Source organism: Schistocerca serialis, chromosome 7 (genome assembly GCF_023864345.2).
Source record: "Schistocerca serialis cubense isolate TAMUIC-IGC-003099 chromosome 7, iqSchSeri2.2, whole genome shotgun sequence".
Classification (NCBI taxonomy): domain Eukaryota; kingdom Metazoa; phylum Arthropoda; class Insecta; order Orthoptera; family Acrididae; genus Schistocerca; species Schistocerca serialis.
This window is the reverse complement of record NC_064644.1, coordinates 533110303-533132372: the sequence shown is the minus strand read 5'-3', so window position 1 is coordinate 533132372 and position 22070 is coordinate 533110303. Positions and strand designations below refer to the sequence as shown.

The following is a 22070-nucleotide window of genomic DNA, read 5'->3' as shown; positions in this document are numbered from 1 at the left end:
TAAAAGAAAAAAATTTTTCCTTTTCTTTTTATTATCTCAATGTCTTAAATAATGCAGCATTACAGGTTCAGTCAACAAAGCATCTGGCGTGTGTTCTTGTATTAGAGTGTAATTCTGGTTTTCTTGCGCAATTATAGTATTTCTAATTTTTTTTTATCACGTCAGTATAAATGGTATTTAAAATTTCTTGTCTTGTTGAAGAAGAACCGTGCCAGATGTGTATGTTGAGTCACACTCCCACACACAGAACAATTACACTTGTGCTTTGGTTTCGTAGGTTTTATAGTTGCTGGGGACTTAATTAATTAATTGTGTTAACGAAAATTTTCATTTCATTCTTTGTGGTTGTTCTATGCAGTCAGATTGCGTAATAAAACTAGTCAGGGCCAACCGTTTACGAAACAGCGTAATCGGACTTACAGCCACCAAAATTAAAAATTATTTTCAAATTTAATAATAATTAAGCCCCCATGCACGTGCCAACCGCTGCTTCGGATCGTCCCTTGGAATCTTCTGATTGTAAAAATAGTAGACAGTAGTATTGTTGTAGTAATTTGTAGTTTAGTAATTGTAGTCTATATTGCATGTGTAGATTTGGTAATTGGCATTCTTCTAATGGTATTTTTCAAAATTTATTTTTTGTTGTTGTCTTGTCTACGGGTTTGATAATTTAGTGCAATTATTTCAATTGTTCGTTAATCGTGTTTGAGGGAAGCATATCGTGTGAATGGTATTGTTGGTGATAACATGTTATATTCTCTGTAATTTTCGTATTGTGACGAGTTTTGTATGTTTTGTAAATGATTACGCGATGATGAAAAAGGCGAAAATGATGAATAGTGAGAATGACGAAATTGTTGACATGGCGAACTCGCCAACACAGGACAACAGTATCATGAATAATGGTGTTGAAGACAATTTAATAAGTCGGGAAGATAGTCCGGAACCATTTCAAAATTTTTCTCAATCTGAAAATGCACAGAATACGTGATTAACGACAGAAGTTATGGAGCAGTTGATGAGTGCTATATTAAATTTGGGAGCACGAATGGAAACACGGTTAGATTCACAAATAGGAACAATTAAAACAGAGATGGGAACTTTGGCAACACGGTTAGACTCACAAATAGGAACAATTAAAACAGAGATAGGAACAATTACAACTGGTATGGGAACAATGGAAACACGGTTAGACTCAGTGGGATCACAGATAGGAACAATTAGAACTGAGATGGGATCAATGGAAACACGGTTAGATTCACGAATAGGGACATGTTTCAAAAATATGAAAGATGAATTAAAGAAAGAAATCAGAGAAGAAGTACAACCAATTTTGAATGCTCACAATAATAGATTAATTGCAGTAGAAATCAGACAAAAGGAACAGGATAGAGAACAGGAGGAAAGAGATCGCGTGATAGTACAGAAATTTTCAGAGTTAAATTTACAACGCGCGCACGATAAGGAAGAAATATTTGAGAGAATTGAGGAATCCGTACCAAATGACAGAATAAATAACCTAACACAACAATATGAACAGTTAACTACCAAATGTGTTAATACTGAAACCCGAGTCGCGACACTTACGGAAGACGTAAATAAACAGAAAGAACAAATAGGTGATTTATCGGAAAGAGTTGAGGAGATTTCAGATAAACTCACAAGTCTTAGTTTAAATGGGGACAGAGATTCAGATGTTACAGCACCATTGCCATTTGCAGAAACCGAAGAGTATCAGAACATAAATAAGCATGTTGAAAATCAGGGAAAATTTAATGAACGCGTGAAAAGGGAATTTGAGGCATTAAAAAAGCAAGTCAAACAAATTGAAGGCGAAATAGTAGGAAAAGACAGCAAAAGAAATTTAGAATCACAGATACCAGAGGGGTTTGAAGAAAATAATTTGTTTCATTTACGGGATGCAACAAGAGAGCGCCAGTCGCGTGAATTTAACAATAATCGTCATTGGGACTGGGACAGACGCGGTAGGTCTTTGTCGCCACGAGGCGAAAACTTTGACTATAAGCACTTTTTGACTGTTCGGAAATTTAAGATCTTTCGTAATTCTAAGAATGACATACATCCATGTTCATGGTTAGATCAATTTATGTACGCACTTCCACGGAACTGGCCACTAAGTCACAAACTGGAAATTATGTGCGGCTATTAAAGTCTCAGGGGATTCACTACACTAAGTTAATATGTGCCGTAGCGTGCATAGGGCCCCGAGCTGTAGTGGTGCTATTTCCCTTTTAGTTTTCTGCACCGCTGCCTACTCTTTTACTATTCTTTGCATCTGTCAAAACAACTCTTCGACTATCAATCTATCTAGACAGTAGATAAACAATAACCGGATATGACTATTTTACCTAAAAGTGATTTCGGAAATTACCGTTTGGACTTACTGTATCTTCTGTAGCATTCATTCGTAGTTTAAACGAAATCTTACCTGTTTATCTTCGTGACAATATTACTTCATATGTTGACGATATTCTTATTGCTAAACGTTCTTGGAGTGAACACAACAAAATTTTGGATTCATTATTACGTATTTTTGCACGAGTTGGCATTACAGTGAACTTGGAAAAATCTGAATTTGGTCGTTCTCAGGTGAAATTTCTCGGTCACATTATTTCTACAGAAGGTATTCTCCCTGATCCAGAGAAATTAGACGCTATTCGTAATTATGCTGTTCCTACCACAAAACGTGATGTTCGTAGTTTCCTTGGTGTCTGTAAGTTTCTTAGACGCTTTGTTAGGTTGGACAATTTGGCCACACCTCGTTTATGTGAACTATCTGGAAAGAAATGTAATTGGTGTTGGGATAAGGAAGCTCAGTCAGAATTTGAACAGCTTCGTGATGCTTTAGTTGCTGCTCCACTTCTTTCACATCCGGATTTATCTAAAGATTTTTGTTTGGCGACGGACTCATCATACAAAGGCCTAGGTGCTCATTTATTTCAAGAGATAGAAGAAAACGGCGTTGTAGTGCAGAAGACTATTGCATTTGGAAGTCGTGTTCTCTCTAAATCAGAAAAGAATTATTCGATTACGGAACTTGAAGCTTTGGCTGTTGTTTGGGCTTTTACAAAATTTCGGACATTTTTGTTTGGCAGACATACCAAGGTTTACACCGATCATCGAGCTCTGGAATTTCTTATGTCGACAAAATTAACTCATGGCAGATTGTCACGATGGGCGTTGTACCTACAGGAATTTGATTTTAGTATTGTTTACATACAGGGTTCTTCAAATATTGTTGCTGATGCTTTATCACGTGCACCTATGGGTTTGAAACAAAGTGCTGAAGAGGACTGCATAGAAAACAATTATTGTTTGATGTATATTCAAGGTGTTGCGTTTGAGAACTTTATTTCGTCTTCGCTCCAGGACATTGCTAAGGAGCAAAATAAGGATCCAATCTGGAAGGACATTAAGGGGAAGTGGAGGAGAAAGGAAAGCGTAGCGATCAGACAGCATTATTTAGTTCGCAATGACATTCTTTTTAAACGAAAATCGGTCGACAACTCTGTTTGGTTAGTTTGTATTCCTAATGAGTGGGTTAATAAGCTGATTTGGTATACGCATTTCAGTTATGCACACTTTGGCCCCAGAAAATGCTTTCATAAATTACGGGAAAATTGCTACTTCAGTAATATGGAAAAACGTATTCGATCTGTTCTGGCCAAATGCAAAGTATGTCAAAGGCTAAGCCGCCAACAATTTCTCACAGAGCACCGTTGTTTCCTATCATTCCAGCGAAATTAAAGGACATGGCTGCAGTCGATTTGTTCGGTCCAGTGGTTCGTTCTACTAATGGTTTTGCGTACATTTTCGTAGCAGTGGAGCTGATATCAAAATATGTGTGTTTTACACCTTTACGCAAAGCAACAGCTCGTTCAGTATCTAATGCTTTCATTAACCATTTTCTTAAAGAAGTTGGTCATGTTGATAAGGTTATATCAGATAAGGGATCACAGTTTCGTTCTAAAATTTGGCTTCGTACTCTACGGCGTCGTAAAATTAAACCAATTTTCATTTCACTTTTTCACCCTCAATCTAACGCTTCAGAGAGATGGATGAAGGAAATCAATAAATTGTGTCGTCTTTATTGTCATCAGAATCACAGAATGTGGGATCAGTATCTTCATATTTTTCAAAACATTCTGAATGAACTTCCTAATGACTCAACTTCTTTACCGCCAATACTGATATTAAAAAACAAAGCACCGACAAATCGCATATCTGAAATCGTTCCTTTTCCGCCTTCACGGAAACTGGGGCATTCTGAAGTTGTGAACATGGCTCTGCAAAATATTGCATCTGCGGCTGCTAGAAGAAAAAAATCAGCTAAACATCCTGGTCGTTTAAAAATCTTGTCAGTTGGTCAGAAGGTGTTAATTAAGTCTCACCGTTTGTCTCAGAAAGGAAAGGGCTTGTGTCGCAATTTTTTTCTGCTTTATAACGGTCCATATAGAATTCGCAAAATTATACATGATAACACTGTTGAAGTAGAAACTCTTAAATCACGACGCTCTAAGGGAATACATCATATATCTAACGTTAAAATTTTTGTGGAATGACGTACTTTAGAGAAACTAACAGCTACCTGTAAACATGCAGAGAATACAAGGATACCGCGCTGTGTTTTGGCGGCGGCACATACTCAAAGCAACAGTCAAGTCTGCGCGCCGCACAAGGCAGTCGTTGACCGCAAACAATTACTTCCTACGTCACGAGCCTACAGCCGATCGAGCGCTCAGTGCGAATGCACTGACAGCCGTAAACAAATACACAGTTTAATTCCTCCGATTAAATTCAGTATAAAGCTATAGTGACTTGATGAATTATGTTATTAACATTCAGTATTTTTCAGGATACGGTTTTATAAAATATTTAAGAACTTCAGGTAAATTCTGTGTGTCTCCGACGTTAAGAGGACTTACTATCGAGAAAATTTCAGAAAGAATGTAATTTCCAAGAAGAAACTAATAAACTAAAAAGGTAACTATTAATTGAGTTTATTTTCCAGGTAACATATTTCCACTTAGGTACGTACTTTAGACGTAATTTGCTGCTCGCGATTACGTGATTCATACTTTGTGCTAAATTTCATGTTCTATGAAATTACTTGTGAAGCGACGTGCTTGCGTACGTTAACTGATTTTGACAATGATTATTAATGAACTGGGTTGTAACTTGTGTATATTATGCATCGCTTGGCTGCACTGCTTTTTCACTGATGTCATATTTTTCTATTATGTGCCTGCTGTGCTTATTTATTTAAATTATAATTGTAACCTGATTAATTGTGCTGACTGTGATTATGTATGTAAGTTATACTTTGTGATTTATCTGCTTGCGCCTTCATGTTTACTTATTAAGATTACATATGAACATTTATTTGCTTATGCTGATATGATGCTAATGACCTGTTTATTATGTTAGATAACGTATTTGCTGCCTTGCTTATGGATTGCATATTTACACATTTCTGTTTTGTTGTCATAACTACTCTTTAATTTGGTATATAGAAATGCTGATATACTGTGTATGAACATAGAGTTTAGGTCACACTATTGTATTAATTATAGATTGTTCGCTTGACGGAGCCTCGTTGTAAGAATTGTGCTGCATCCACTTGTTGACATTCTGTTCTCTACTGGTATATTTACTCGCTATTGCATGTTTTGCTTACGCTCAGTGCCTTTTATTTTTTAAGATAAGAAAATGAACTGCTATAATTCGACATAAACGACATTAGTACAAGAAACTTCATAGAAATCACATGAGCTGGAGGTTTTATGAAAGCTGTATAAATATATGCTAATAGGAAGGAAGCTAACGACATGACATACCAAAACTAGGTTTAGACCATTGACAGTTATTACACTGCTTTTTTCGTGAGCAATTGAAATAGGAAGTGACACTTGACACAAGAAATACTCCACATGTTCGCTTCTGTTTGCCATAATTCTTGAAGTGGTGTACACACTGTGAAATATTATGATCATTCACACTCCGTAATCGTACTTAATTACTGAGAGTTATTCGAACTAAGTCTGTTAGAGGTCATGTATGCATTTCTTTTGTTTATAATTCATAATGAGTAGAAGATTTGGGTCAGATGGATTACACAGAGGTTGTGTGTTGACAGTGTGTCTTCGGATTGTATAGGATGATGAGGTTTGCATTAGGATTTTATCTGTACTTGTTCGAGGAGACTGACTAGAGGAAAGAGTTGTTATGGAAGTGAAATTATATTGGCGATAAGGTTTATATGTGTCGACGTATTGAAGAGATATTATTGAGGTATTATTGAGATTATGTGAAGTTGATAATTATTGGAGTTTTTGTGGACAAGAGGTAAGGTAAATGATATTGATGATAAGATTTATATGTATCGACGTAAGAGGTATTATTGAAGTATTGAGATTATGTGATGCTGATGATTATTGGAGTTTTGGTGGATAAGAGGTAAAGTAAGTGAGGTGCATAGTTTTTTTGTTGGTCTATATGGAACAAGGAGGATGAAGATAGCAAACTAGAACACTCAAGTAGAAGGAAGATTGTCTACACACACTTTGTTAAGTCAATAAGCAGTATATATTTTTTTTGGAGAGAGGAAGTAATTGCATATCTTGGCTCACTGACAGTTGTTCAGCAACCGTACATTTTGATCTGGCTTGGCAAACATTGGTCTTGACATGATGACTATGACGTTGACTTAACTATTATTGACTGTTATACATTGCTGCCACTACTACTTGATACACAAGATGAACATCAAATTTTGGCAAAATTGCATTTACACAGTTGACACTATTCAATTACACAGTAGTACTTAATGTGGATGAAAGATGAGTGAGTGTGTTTTGTGTGTTTTCCTTTCCTAATCCTACCCACCTATCTCCTAAATATTATTTTATTTGTTTGTAGTGGCTTGCACTGACACCCATAAATATTATAGGTTTACTGATATTTGAGTATTTGTAATAGTTAAAATGACAAGTATCTGACATCATTTGTGTGTTTGTTATGATTTGTATGTTTAGTGTGTAAAAGCATTTGTATGTGTATTCAAACTATTGTTCATGCCTGAACTGTCTGATTAGTGATGGTGAATATTATGAACTGTTACCTGCACTTGTTCAACATTGATGGGTGCCACTTAGAAATGTTTAATTTCTGCTGATGAACTGTGTGATTAGTGATAGTGAATATTATGGACTGTTACCTGCACTTTTTCAACATAATGGGTGCCACTTAGAAATGATTAATTTCTGCTGATGAACTGTGTGATTAGGATAGTGAATATTATGGACTGTTACTTGTACTTTTTTACATGATTGGTGCCACTAGGACATGTTTAATTTCTGCTTATAAACTCTGATGAACAGTGTGATCAGTGATAGTGAATATTATGGACTGCTCTCTGGACCTACTCAACTTTGTTGGGTGCCAAAGACGGAACTGCTTCTAGTGAAATAATGTCACTTGTTGCTGTCTGCACCTGCTCAACATTGCTGGGTGCCACTGATGGACTGCTTGTACTGAGATAATGTCACTTGTTGGTGTCTGCACCTGTTCAACATTGCTGGGTGCAACTGATGGAACTGCTTTTATTGAAATGATGTCACTTGTTGCTGTCTGCACCTGCTCAACATTACTGGGTGCCACTGATGGACTGCTTCTACTGAAATAATGTCACTTGTTGCTGTCTGCACCTGCTCAACATTGCTGGGTGCCACTGATTAACTGCTTCTACTGAAATGATGTCACCTGTTGCTGTGTGCACCTGTTCAACATTGCTGGGTGCCACTGATGGACTGCTTCTACTGAAATAATGTCACTTGTTGGTGTCTGCACCTGTCAACATTACTGGGTGACACTGATGAACTGCTTCTACTGAAATAATGTCACTTGTTGGTGTCTGCACCTGTTGACCATTGCTGGGTGCTACTGCTGGAACTAATCATTGAAAGCATTTTATGTGAACATTTGTATAAACTGATTTTTTGTGTATTGTGTGAACTACTATGTAAAGTCACATGTATGAAAGAAATTGTATTGCTTACTGTATTTTATATATTAGGTTATTGAAAGGTTAGTGCAAAGCCCAAATTTCATCTAATTATGTGATATTTACGTATTAATATTATCTTTTATTTTTGTCTGTATTTTTGTGGACGAATTTGGTGGTATTTTCACCACCAATGCTGGCAAAAATACCATCAAATTCTGGCCCGTGGATGAGGGGCATATGAAAGGTGGCTACACTGAGCCACTGCGCCAGAGATTGCGCCATGACTATTATTCAGGCCGCCTCCACTGGCAGTGCTTGGGGAGAACTCGTAGTAAGTAGTGCTTGTTGAGATGTGCTAGTGAAAAGTGCTTGTTGAGAACTCGTAGCAGGGAGTGCTTGCTGAGATGTGGTACTGAAAAGTTCTTGTTGAGATGTGGTAGTAGCGAGTCGGTGTGGAGATATATAGTAATGATTAGAGTGATTTTCGTCAATATATGAAGGTAAAAGAAAAAAATGTTTCCTTTTCTTTTTATTATCTCAATGTCTTAAATAATGCAGCATTACAGGTTCAGTCAACAAAGCATCTGGCGTGTGTTCTTGTATTAGAGTGTAATTCTGGTTTTCTTGCGGATTTATAGTATTTCTAATTTTTTTTAATCAGCGTCAGTATAAAATGGTATTTAAAATTTCTTGTCTTGTTGAAGAAGAACCGTGCCAGATGTGTACGTTGAGTCACACTCCCACACACAGAACAATTACACTTGTGCTTTGGTTTCGTAGGTTTTATAGTTGCTGGGGACTTAATTATTTAATTGTGTTAACGAAAATTTTCATTTCATTCTTTGTTGTTGTTCTATGCAGACAGATTGCGCAATAATACTAGTCAGGGCCAACCGTTTACGAGACACAGCGCAATCGGACATACAGCTACCAAAAATAAAAAGTGATTTTCAAATTTAATAATTAAGCCCCCATGCAAGTAGCTGCAGGAACATTCTGAGTTTAAACAGCCCCACTGGGCACCAAACTCCCCAGATATGAACATCATTGAGCGCATCTGGGATACCTTGCAACATGCTGTTCAGAAGAGATATCCACCCCCTCGTACTCTTACGGATTTATGGGCAGCCCTGCAGTATTCATGGTGTCAATTCCCTCTAGCAGTAATTCAGATATTAGTCAATTGTGCGACACTTGTGCTTTGCCCACAGGGGACCATACACGGTATTAATCAGGTGTACCAGATTCTTTGGCTCTATGATTCCACCCTACGCATCAGACATAAAACGACCACGTTGAAACTGATTGCTACCTGCTCCTCAAACGCGCAAATGTCTTCACCATAGGTCAACAGGTCGTAACCACCCGTCAGAAAACCAACAGCTTCAATTAGGACACTTAACGAATACCAAAAATAGGACGCCTGTGGGGAAAAATTCGTATAGTCATAAATCTTTATGTAGGGGTAGGAGTAAGAGCCATGAACAACATAACTAAAAACAATGACATATGGGGTGCGAGCGTTGGGTGAGAGGAGAAGGGGTTAAAAGGTCACTTTTTGTGTTTCCTTGATTAATTCCGAAAAGCGCTGATTTTTGCGAAATTGTTTCCCAGGACGAAATAGAACTTCGTTAAGATTTCCTATTCATTTTTATCTCTCTACGACTAATAGTGTCCGTGTTGCAGGGGATGTAAAAACCGTAGATTATTAAATATAATGCTTTAACCGTATAACTCAAATGTTTATCTTTAAATGAAGTGGATTGAAAACAGATGGTAAATGTATGTCTACGTGTAAATACAGCAGAGCTGTATTAAACCGATTAACTGTGTTCCGAAGGTGAAACACGGTTGAGATGGGTTTGTCGGGGGGAGGGGGGGGGGGGGGGGGGGGGTGCATGTGCGATAGAAGCACGTGGGAAGGTAGGTCACTGGATTGTGGACTCGCATTTCCACCTTTCAAAGGTCTGTAGAGTGAAGATCGAGCAGGTGATTCCCCATTCTGTCTACCCAGCAACATCACAAGAAGCGACTACAGGGCGCTCTCTCGTGTAAGGCAACTTTCCCACAATGAGAGCGCTACACGCTTTTCAGTCTTCAGGTAGGCTATAACTCCATAGCATTTTCTTGTCCAGTTCTAGTATCAGAGAAGACAAAATAACGTCACTGAGTTCGTGTTTATACAGGTGTTTCAGAACTCAATGGCAAAATATCAGTAATTGCTTCCCTCGTATAACAAGAAGAATAAAAGGCTGTGTCAATATGCATCCGGAATTGCATAGTTACCAAGTTATTCGAGCATGTTGCTGTTACGCAGTGCACCCTGACAAAAGAGCTGTTTGCCGGAGAAAAATGTACAACGCTGGTTACAAGCGTTACCCAAATTGTCTGATAGTGGATCAGCGTGATTTATCCTGTATATCCTTCTGCATGCTCAGAGGAATTACAGTCATCGCCAGTTAAATGAATAGCTTTTGGATTATCTGTGGTTAGATGCGCAGCCTGCTCTCAAGTGTTCCCGTACATTCAGTCTGTGTGTGGGGGAATCTGAATGCAAAGTTTCCTGAGGGCTCGGTTGGTAGGGGTGGACTGACCGCTTGGCCACGCCGCTCACCTTACTTAAGCCCCTGGGACTTCCACCTGTGGACAAACATAAAGTCTCCCGTTTGTTCGACTACTGTTGTGGATGAACCTACTCTGCATGCACGCGTTGTGGCAGTCTTTCAGACAGTACGAACTACAGTAGGCATTTTAGATCGCGTGCGGTTTTCAGTGAAGCGTCGAATGGAGGCATATATTCACGCGGGTGTAGTTCACTTTGAACATTCCTCTGACAAGTAACCAGAGTGTACTGGCTGGCGTTACAGACGTACAGGTCGGTTTGTAGGAACTAAAGGTCGCATAAATCTGTAACGCTGGATTTGAAGACCTATACTGGCATAGCCCTTTTCTCTCTTCTTGTTATATGATGAATCCATTCTTGAAGTTTTAGTATCGAGTTTCGAGACACATTATATAGTGGAGCTATTTTCGTTAATTGCGTGAATACACATTTGCAGTTGTTAACCGAGCTCTTCTGAAGAAACGCTCGAACGACGGATCTGTCATCTGTCTTCCACATCGAAGAGCTTGCCCTAAGTGTACCAAGCTGTCAATATGTATTCGACAAAGTCTATTTCATGGTCTCCACCATCAGTGTCTGGAATATTCATCACAGAATGAGGGATACTGCATCACCACAACCTCAGCTCTCCCACCCCAACATAAAAAGCGGCCCAAAGGATTAAATAGTCTCCCTCCGCAACAGAGATTGGTCGCCTGGGTGTTATAAGGGGAGATCAAAAAGTTTCCGTTTGAGAGCGTTGTTTGCAGCGTTTACGCAGCCCAGCACAAGCTGCGATGCTGTTATATGAGCACCAACAGCTAGGCAAGGGAAACATCGCTCCTTACAAATTCAGATAATTCAACGGAAGTCGAATAACGCATTCCAATTGATTATTGTTCTAGACTTCCGACATGATCTGTCGCCACTCCATCAGACATATTCACACACGTCTTGTAAGACATACTTTGTATGCGTGGTAAGTGTCTCCCACTTAGTGCAGACCACTCTACAAGTGGTAGCAATTCCTCAATAGAAAAGGTTTTTACAGTCTACCATTAACACAGTTAATGGCCGAGAAAAATGCAATAACTTTCTGTTCTTTCATTTATTCACACCTGGTGACCACAGTGCAATTACATAGCTTTATGAAATGCTGTTACCGATGTACTTACAAATTAAACAGCTATCAGCCGTTGTTTACAGGATCGTATTTTACAGAAAGGCCTCCCTGAACAGCTGCAAATAAGTATGCATTTAATGAACTGAAAATAACACACCACTACGCAAACACATGGTCAGAGAAGTTACCTGATCTATTCACAAAAGATACCTGTAACTAGAGAGGAAACTCTGAAAACAAAAAAATCGAATCAGCGCTCGGTGATGGAGGAAGTCGCCTTTTCCGGAAGACACTCCAACTGACATTCAGAGCCGGCCGTTGTGCACTGAGCGGTTCTAGGCGCTTCAGTCCCGGAACCGCGCTGCTGCTACGGTCGCAGGTTCGAATCCTGCCTCGAGCATGGATGTGTGAGATGTCCTTAGGTTAGTTAGGCTTAAGTAGTTCCAAGACTAGGGGACTGATGACCTCAGATGTTAAGTCCCATAGTGCTCAGAGCCATTTGCCATCCAGGATGACTAAGACTCAACTTTCCCCTACAGCAGTGTACATCAGTTCACAATGAGTTACGTAGATTTTCCAGATATGTGTTACTTGCGTTAATATTATTAGTAACTCATATCTGTATTCCATGTGGTGTTAACGCTCTTTGCCGAAAATTAACAAACCCCCTGACACGTCTACGTTCTGTGTCGCCATTGATTCATAAGTCGCGCTCTCGAGGGTCGGGTATAACAATGTAAAACGCTATGTAGTTATTTCTCGTAATATAGTAGGGTAGCTGGAGTGGGGAATAACCTGCTCGACCTTCAGTTTTCAATGGAGTGGAAAGTCACCTACTCGGTCTTCAGTTTGCACTTCTATGAAGGAGGAAAGTGCCTGAACACTATTCAGCGACCTGCCTTCCCTTCCGCTTCTACCCCACACTTCCGCCCTCCATCCCCCCCCCCCCCCCCCCCTTTCACTCTGTTTCACCCCAGAACACAATTTATCACTTAATACACATTCAACATTTGTTTTAAAATTAAATATTAACTTTATTCCATCAAAACAATATTTTTAATAATCTGCGATTTTCTATCCCCCTCAATGTGGAAACTATTGGTCATAGAGAACAAATAAATAGCAGCTTTTATCTGGGAAATTTAAGCCAATTTAACTTCGAGTTTTTCAAGAAAAACACAGTCCTCCCTCAACCATGAAACCCCAACGTTCAGGATTTTTAGTATGTTGTTCATAGCAATCAATCCTTCCACAGTACAAAAATTTGAAACTACACGAGTTTTTCCCCAATTTTCCTTCGTTTTTTGGAATACATTACGGCTCTCTTCCAACAATAAGATAGAAGCGGTTCCTGGTGGCAACTGCCGCAGTACCGTCTGAATCGACTGTCCGATATGCGGGAGCTGCTGCTATCTGGCGGTTGCCTTCACAACTGTCTGCTCGCCGACACAGCGTCGAAGATGGTGAAACACACTTTACCGGTGTGGGACCTACGACACTTTACACTTACGTAATCACAGAAGGACAATTGTATGCGCAGGTCGGGAAATGCAAGGGAGGGGAAGAGTAATTTCATTGTAGCGGACGAACAAGTGGGTTAGAGGTAGCACGAGCGTATACGTATAAGACAATGTAGGGCGACAGAAACCCCCTATCAGACCCCGAAGACAACGCAATAGTCTGGAGGTTTATTTTACGAGCGTAGCGAGATGAAACAAACAATTAGGTAGCAAACAGTAACTTCATTGTTGAGAAGACCTTCACAGATCTTAATAATAGTTGCGTACAGTCAAAAATGTACTTGTTTAACGTGATCACTTATTTCCAATAACGGTCACGGCAGACCAAGTGCAATAATATCACACTCAATTGACAACACTTGCGATAAAAGTGATGTCGTTTTGACGTTACATCCTCTATCGAAGATTGAAGGACCTGTTATCGACTTCCGTGATCATTCATCCACGTTCTTCTCTCACGTGGAATTCAGTTCGTCCTTTGCAACATTATAATGTCGTTCCCAAACATACAACTGAAATTCCTCCAGAGTCCATCGGAAATGTCTACTTTCATCAGAAACTGGTATCGTCTACAAACTGAGGAAAGCACGGCCTATGTTGTTAATAATAGGTGGCACTGTTTCTCACTTTTTCATTTGAGGGATTACACTTTCCAATTATAGACCAACTTCTGAAACCATTTTTTCAGTTTTTCTAAAAATGTACTGACGTTGTTGAATACTCGTATTTACGTTATTGCATTCAATTATGGCTGGGATCAACTCATTTTTTGCTTGTAAACCAGCAAGACGCCTAATTTTCGAGGCTGATGCAGGCGTAATAGGAAAAATAGATAGTACAACATTTTCAGTTAATTTCGAAATTATTTTTGCCGACGTTTTAGCCTCTCACTTATCTGCGGGTCCATCACATGAATGTGGAACTTAACACATTTATAAAAGAAAAATCTTAATTTCGAGGTTAACGTACCTTTTGGTAAACAAAATGCGGCAGTTCACTTTTACTGCTTGGAACGTCACGTTCGCGTCACGTGTTGTGAAGTGAGCGGCCACGGAAGTGTAACGTCAGTCTTTTAGGAACAAGAAAATCCACCGGATGCAAATTATTTAGCTCCCAAAAAGGGCGAGAAAGGTTTACCCGCTGCGGGCGATGGTTAAGAGTCATTGAAACATCTTAGTGGTCAGTGAAGCTGGTAGCAATTACATCAATTGAAAAAAGTTGGCTGCATAGGGAAGTAAACAAATAAAAAACGCCAATTCGACTACTAGAAGTAGATGTAGAACATGGAATACCCAGGTAGACAAAACACATGAAATAACACTTCTTACAAACACACAACATCACTTGGGAATCATAAACTGTCGTGACGCAGCAGGTTGTGATGGAGAGCTTATCCTGTTAATATTCGGGGTAAGAAACGGCCGGCGGTTGTGGCCGAGCGGTTCTAGGCGCTTCAGTCCGGAACCGCGCTGCTGCTACGGTCGCAGGTTCGAATCCTGCCTCGGGCATGGATGTGTGTGATGTCATTAGGTCTGTTAGGTTTAAGTAGTTCTAAGTCTAGGGCACTGATGACCTCAGCTGTTAAGTCCCATAGTGAATAGAGTCATTTGAACCAATTTGGCAAGAAACGTGTACACCTGCCTTAGTTAACACATGCGAGGCACGAAAGTAGAACTAGGAAAAAAATTTACGCATCACGTCCCGCTCATGACAACACCGGTAGACGGCGAAGGTACAGGATTTGAATCCCCTCCACCAGAAGGTGCGGACACCACACTTTCTTTTTATTTCGTAGTGACGCTGCCCGCTCAGGTTGAAAAGTTGTCTCACACCACTCCGTGACAGCGTAACTTGTGAACGCGGAAATGTAGCGGGCTCGCCAAGATTGGCTGCGGGGAGGGAGGCGTCCCTACTCCACTCAGCGGAATGCGGGAATCACAACCGGGAGCGATGAACATGATCATCAGATAAAGAAGAGACAGGCAGTGCTGCGTCTGAAGATGTCTGCATCATCTGACGACCCGGACGAGAATCCGCAGTAACTTTTTGCTCTGTCATGTCAGACTAAGTGATCGCATTTTACTAGAGCACTGTGAAGGCAGAACAGCAGACGATGTCTCCGTTAAATCATCGGAACCCACCGGAACGGACGTTCCTATCGACAGAAAAAGCCTAGTTATCCCTGCGGAACAAGAACAGTTATTATCGTCAGTATTCAAAGCGTCACCACTGGAAGAAGCACCTTCTACCAGCGTCTTCTCGGAGAGGCAAGACTGGAGAGGGGCGACTTGAAAATATTCGCCATCCTGAGTCCGCCGGCGTTTAACTTGCGCAACAGATGCCGGCGCCTTAACGACAACTGGGGCCGCATCTGAACTTGCCGGTATCAGCGGAATCGCGGGAAGTGGGGGGGGGGGGGGGGGGGGGGAGGAAGGTGTCCTCTAAAGCTGGAGAAGTATTGGCAGCAGATTGCAAACACTAATTCAGCTAATGCCAACGGACGACGTTTTTCATAGGACGACTGTAAAGCCGCAACGCTGCGCGGGCAATTGGACCTGGGATGGCCACTTTCACCACAAAGGAAGTAGGTTCCTTGTTATCCTTCATACCGAACGTGAATCCGCTAACCATTAACATTCAGGTGTGGAGGAAACTTCTTTTGAACACACATTTCTACAGTTCGAATACCACTGTAACATTGTAAACGATGTTGATCATACCAGCGTTCCTGCCGGATATGCCGAACGACTCCCTAAGAAAGCAACGCTGCCTTAAGAAATGAATCGTCCACCGGATGGAAGACTGTAAACTCTACTGGATCGCCGCATTTGCATGAAGGACTGGACTAACGGAACCATCACGATGTGTAAACATCGCCTGAGAACCACACCGAGAGAGAAGCCGGTCTGCTTGCAAGAGATCGTGAAACTCGACAAAAATGCATACAAATCAGAACAAAAGGAATGGTATCTATCTGATCAGATGCAACTCAAACCGTATCACCTAACCAATCGTGTATTTCTAAGATCCAGGTTGCACATGACGCGTACTCTAGCCAAAACTTAAACGGCGAATAGTTCTGGGAGACTCGACAGATATGATGCGAGCAGTGAACGCGATGTGACACCGGCTGATATACACACAAGACTGAGTACACCAAATTCGACACAAGCGGCGCTGCACTGCTATACAGACGGGCCGGCCGCTGTGTCCGATCGGTTCTAGGCGCTTCTTTCCAGAACCGCGCTGCTGCTACGGTCACAGGTTCGAATGCTGCCTCGGGCATAGATGTATGTGATGTCCTTAGGTTAGTTAGGTTCAAGTAGTTCCAAGTTCTAGGGGACTGATGACCTCAGATGTTAAGTCCCATAGTGCTTAGAGCCATTTTTTATACAGGCGAAAGTAGGAATAACCTGCTCGCTATACGATACGCAGGGCGCAACTATCCAGTACACCAGAGTAAACTTGTGCTACTCTCTACTTTGACAAAACACAAGTTATACTAAGTAAACAGCGAAATACGAAAATTCCTGAATCACCAACGTAACATTTCTTGTCATTTTATTGCAACAAATTGTACCAATACCGTCGCATTTTCGGGAGATCCTCAATTTGATGCGTTTTGAAACCGCGTTTATCCAAAGGGCATAAGTTATTGTATAAAATCCACTACTAGCCTCAGCTAAAGAGCTACAAATCCAATACATCATCTCCCAAGTTCCAAACGACGACAAATGTCGATAGACGGCTCCCGCCGCCTTCGATACAATGTGTGCCTTCAAAATGAAGTCACGTTTGCCTCACTTGTTGTGAATTGAGCGCTACCCGCTGTACCTATATACATTCAGATGATATTAACACAGTTGGCTACGTGTTGTGAAATAAGAAATCACTGTACTCCTATTGCTCGTTATCGAGTAATCTGATACTGAATTATAAAATTCATTGGTAAACGGGTGAGTAACTTATTACGTTATGTACACTAAATATAATATTACATGAAACAGAAAAACAAACCTTGTACGTCGACTGGTATCTCGACTGGTATCTCGTAACTTAGTCTGTGTACTTTTCCCGTATAACCATTGCTGTGTTACCGCAAAATATGCTTCAGTGGCACTTCTAGCATAACAAAGATATTCTGGTAGCACTTACTCAACTTCACACTATTGTTAGGGGCAGATTATTAATGGCATATCTTCCAGGATGTTGGAGTGAACAACTCCAAGACCTGGTTCAGTAGATTCCCCCAGTTATTTTTATGTTACTCACACCAGCTGTTAACAAGCAGCACGTTGCAGTGCCAGTCCTGAAGCTGATACACAGCGCACATCAAAGGCTGTAGTCCCTAAAAAAAATCTGATCCAAACGGTGTTTCTTCATTTATTCTCCATTCAGCTCCGCAGGAACTACAGTTATCCTGTAAATAACTATTGGCGAAGATCGACTCTACACAGTGATCCAGTTCACAAAGAGTTTGTCAGCAACAGCCACACCCCAAATACCAGAACAGATATCTTTAAACATAATCAAGGAACCATCTAGCATCAAAGACAGTGGCGGAGCATGTAGTGTTTCCTTAGATCACATATCGCTAGCAAACTGTATCAACTCCTTGTTCTGTGAACTTTCCCATCTGTACTCAGGAGATCCCACAATATCCAGTGAAAATGTACAACGTCAGGAATGTTCCTATGGACAGAGTTAATAAGGAACGTACAGTGAATACTTGATCCTCAACCGAAAATCTGACCAGTCCGAAAGCAGAAAGAGTGCAACTGCGGACAGAATGTTCCAAAAGAGGGGAGCTTGCTTCTGAGTTAAATGGAGTTGCGTCAGTGCATGCGGTAAAATCCAGAGAAACAGCAATAACCAGGGAAAACGCAAAGCAGTTGACAATATTATGGTTACCGTAGTAATAGTGAAGGAAACCAGTAACGACCCTGCAATCTGTTTGCTTCATCTATACTCGGGGACATTACAGGACGTTTTTCAGTATGATGACAGTGGCTGCTTCATCTATACACGGGACATTACAGGACGTTTTTCAGTATGATGACAGTGGCCGCTATGGTATAGCGACATTGGTCGAGCAGTGTAGAGATTTCATTTATTGAACGAACCTAGATGGTAGACCATTGTGAGACAGGAGACAGCCCAGGTTCATAAACATGGTGTCGTTTAGAAGTTCGCTCATGTGTTTATTGTAGAGTGAGACAACAGTCTGTTACTACGCACAGGCAACCTTCAGATTCGGTAGAGGACAACGAAGATTATGATAAGCGTAGATCAGCTATACCAACAGTTTTAGGCTCATAGAGATACGACAGCCATAATAAACAGCATCACTAATTCATATATTGCTGTTCTGCGTAATAACACTCCGTATGTACTTCGCTACTACGCTGAACTGACACATCCTTTTGAACGTTTGAGACATGTCAAATGTCTTTTATTCCACTCTTTGATCACAATATTAAGTTCTTCGACGATGGATGGTTTCAGTCTATCTTCAGATCTGTTCCAAACCATGTCCTAATGTGATAAAGCCGTAATGGCATCGTCAAAACGTAGAAATATACTCAGCAAAGCATCGTCACATTAGGACATGGTGTAGAACAGATCTGAAGATGGTCATTACTGACTGAAACCGCTCACCGTCGAAGAACTTAAAATTGTGATGAAAGACTGGAATAAAAAACATTTGACAGTACCTGGATCACTTAAAAAAAATGTTCAAATGTGTGTGAAATCTTATGGGACTTAACTGCTAAGGCCATCAGTCCCTAAGCTTACACACTACTTAACCTAAATTATCCTAAGGACAAAGACACACACCCATGCCCGAGGGAGGACTCGAACCTCCACCGGGACCAGCCGCACAGTCACTGTTTATATTCACGACTATGTCGCAGCTTGTGAAATTTGAATAATGTTCTTAATTAGCCGGTCGTATATTTCCGTAGGGGGACTTCCTAGATTGGTAATATCATGAAACAAGGTTGTATATGTGTAAAAGACATGGAGTAGTGGATAAGTTTCAAATAGATTACATATTGGTAGGACAGGGACTATGAAAATAAATTTTAAATATTTCCAGGAGCAGATCTGGACTCTGGCCATAATTTACTGGTCATGAAATGCAGATTAAAGCTAGAGATACTGCACAAAAGATGGGAAATTAAGGAGACAGGGCCTGGATAAATTGAAAGAACTCCTTGACAGTTCGAAGAGAGCTTGAGGCAACGATTGACCGAGACGAGGGAAAGGAATGCAATAGAAGAATGAGTACCCTTAACAGATGAAATAGTGAACGAAGTAAAGAATCATACAGAAAAAAGGACAGGGCTCAGTGGAAATCCCTGCGTAAGGCACGAGATACTGAATTTAACTGACGAAAGAAGGAAATACAGTATAAAAATATAGATTGACGGGAAGTGCAAAACGGCAAAGCAGGTGTGGCTAGAGGTCAAATGCAAGGCTATAGGAGGAAAGACAAGTGTTGGCTATGGGAGAGTGAAAGACGAGCTTGGGAAAAACAAAAGCCTCTGCTCAAATATCAAGAACTCCGATGGTGAGCCAGTAAAAAACAAAAAACAGCTATGACAAAAACGTTTTGTAAATCTTTCACACGAGGGTATGTTTCTGTTTAATACACCAAAACATAAATGTGCTGAGAAAGATAAGCCGTTAATATCTTGTGCACAGTTACTGTGGAATGGGCGTATGAAAAGTAGACCATTGTTAGATCTGAGAGGGCCTGTCTTTCGACAACTACTTTATACACTGAAGAGCCAAAGAAACTAGTACACCTGCCTAATATCGTGAAGGGCTGGATATGCTCAATACCGTTCTTGCTTGAAGAGTTTGGTGGCCAGCGGAAGTGTTTCAAACCAGAAGAGTGTTCCTGGAGCCACTATGTAGCAATACTGGACGTGTGGGGTGTCGCATTGTCCTGCTGGAATTGCCCAAGTCCGTCGAAATGCACAGTGGACATGAATGGATCCAGGGGATCAGACAGGATGCTTACGTACGCGTCGCCTGTCAGAGTCGTATCAAGACGTATCAGGGATATCACTCCAACTACACTCGCCCCACACCATTACAGAGCCTCCACCAGCTTGAACAGTCCCCTGCTGACAGGCAGGGTCCATGTATTCATGACGTTGTCTCTATGCCCGTACGCGCCCATCCGCTCGATACACTACGGTCGCAGGTTCGAATCCTGCCTCGGGCATGGATGTGTGTGTTGTCCTTAGGTTAGTTAGGTTTAAGTAGTTCTATGGGACTGATGACCTCAGATGTTAAGTCCCATAGTGCTTAGGGCCATTTGAACCATTTGAACCGCTCGATACAATTTGAAACGAGACTCGTTCGACCAGGCAACATGTTTCCAGTCATCAACAGTCCAATGTCGGTGTTGACGGGCCAGGTGAGGCGTAAAGCTTTGTGTCGTGCAGCCATCAATAGTAGACGAGTGGACCTTCGGCTTGGAAAGCCCATATCGATGATGTTTCTTTGAATGGTTCGACTGCTGACACTTTTTGATGGCTCAGCATTGAAATCTGCATCAATTTGTGGAAGGATGGCACTTCTGTCACACTGAACGATTTTCTTCAGTCGTCGTTGGCCCCCTTCTTGCAGGATCTTTTTCCGGCCTCAGCGGTGTCGGACATTTGATGTTTTACCAGTTTCCTGATATTCAGGGTACATTCGTGAAATGGTCGTATGGGAAACCCCAGTTCATCGCTACCTCGGGTATGCTGTGTCCCATCGCTCGTGCACCGACTGTAATACCACGTTCAGACTCATTTAAATCTTGATAACTTTCCATTGTAGCAACAGTAACCTATCTAACAACTGCGCCAGACACTTGTTCTCTTACATATGCCTTGCCGTCCTCAGGACCGTATTCTGTATGTTTACAAGTCTCTGTATTTGAATACGCATGCCTATACCAGTTTCTTTGACGCTTCAGTGTAGTTGTGTGTCCGTATGCAGTGAGCTTGCGTTCAAAGTGTTTCCTTGTTCATTATCTATTTGCTTTGAATATCTTAACTAAAGATATCCTAAGAAAGCATTGTGAAATTAGAACAAAAGGAATGGAGCAGTGCTTAACATCCCTTCTGCGACAGGGTACAAATTCTGATTGGGGAAGGAATTTCAGAGGCAGATCTTTACCCCAGACTACGGGTTTCAACACTATTTCGAAACAAGCCATCTCAATCTGGTTCACTTTTCATGAATATTCCTGCTCAACATGTCTCTCATTAGCTAACAAAACAGCAGAGTGCATGAGACGAACTAGGCTAGTGCTCACCATCTGCGTCCCAGCCTCCTTCTATTTCATAGGCTGCAGACGATACGGCGAAGAGGAAGTCGTTTGGGAAGGTGGCGTTCTGCGCATGCACCACCAGCGCTAGGGCGCTCATTACTAACGAGAGCAGCAGCATCTTGGTAAACGAAGGAACTGCACTAAGCGGACATCGCACCGTTCTTTTATGGTTACCTTTTTATCAGACGACAGCTCTAGGCAAAGTGATTGGTCATTGCCACCTCTTACAACCCTGGTAATTCACTGTACTTAGGAGATAGCCGTCTTTTGTTAGGGAGTGATCATAAGGGAAAACCAGTCTTTGTGAAGAATTCCTGACACGGTAAAAGCAAGAGACCACGCTGTCATTGCGCAACAGCGCATTCATTGCTTGAGGAGGTCAGCCGATGGGAACGATGCAGGGCTTCCCGTGGACTTGGCATGCCACTAGACAGTAGAACTCATCCGCACAGCGCGCTATCTAC

General features: G+C 41.1%; 1 protein-coding gene across 1 annotated transcript in view; it reads right to left on the bottom strand.

Annotated features, from left to right (window-relative positions):
- The window catches only part of LOC126413214 (myrosinase 1-like), a 100005-nt gene extending 78281 nt beyond the window's left edge, over positions 1–21724 (bottom strand). The window contains exon 1 of the mRNA XM_050083111.1: positions 21592–21724. Coding sequence (XP_049939068.1) covers positions 21592–21724 — 133 coding nt within the window. The remainder of the gene's footprint in view (positions 1–21591) is intronic.
- Positions 21725–22070: the final 346 nt, after the last annotated feature.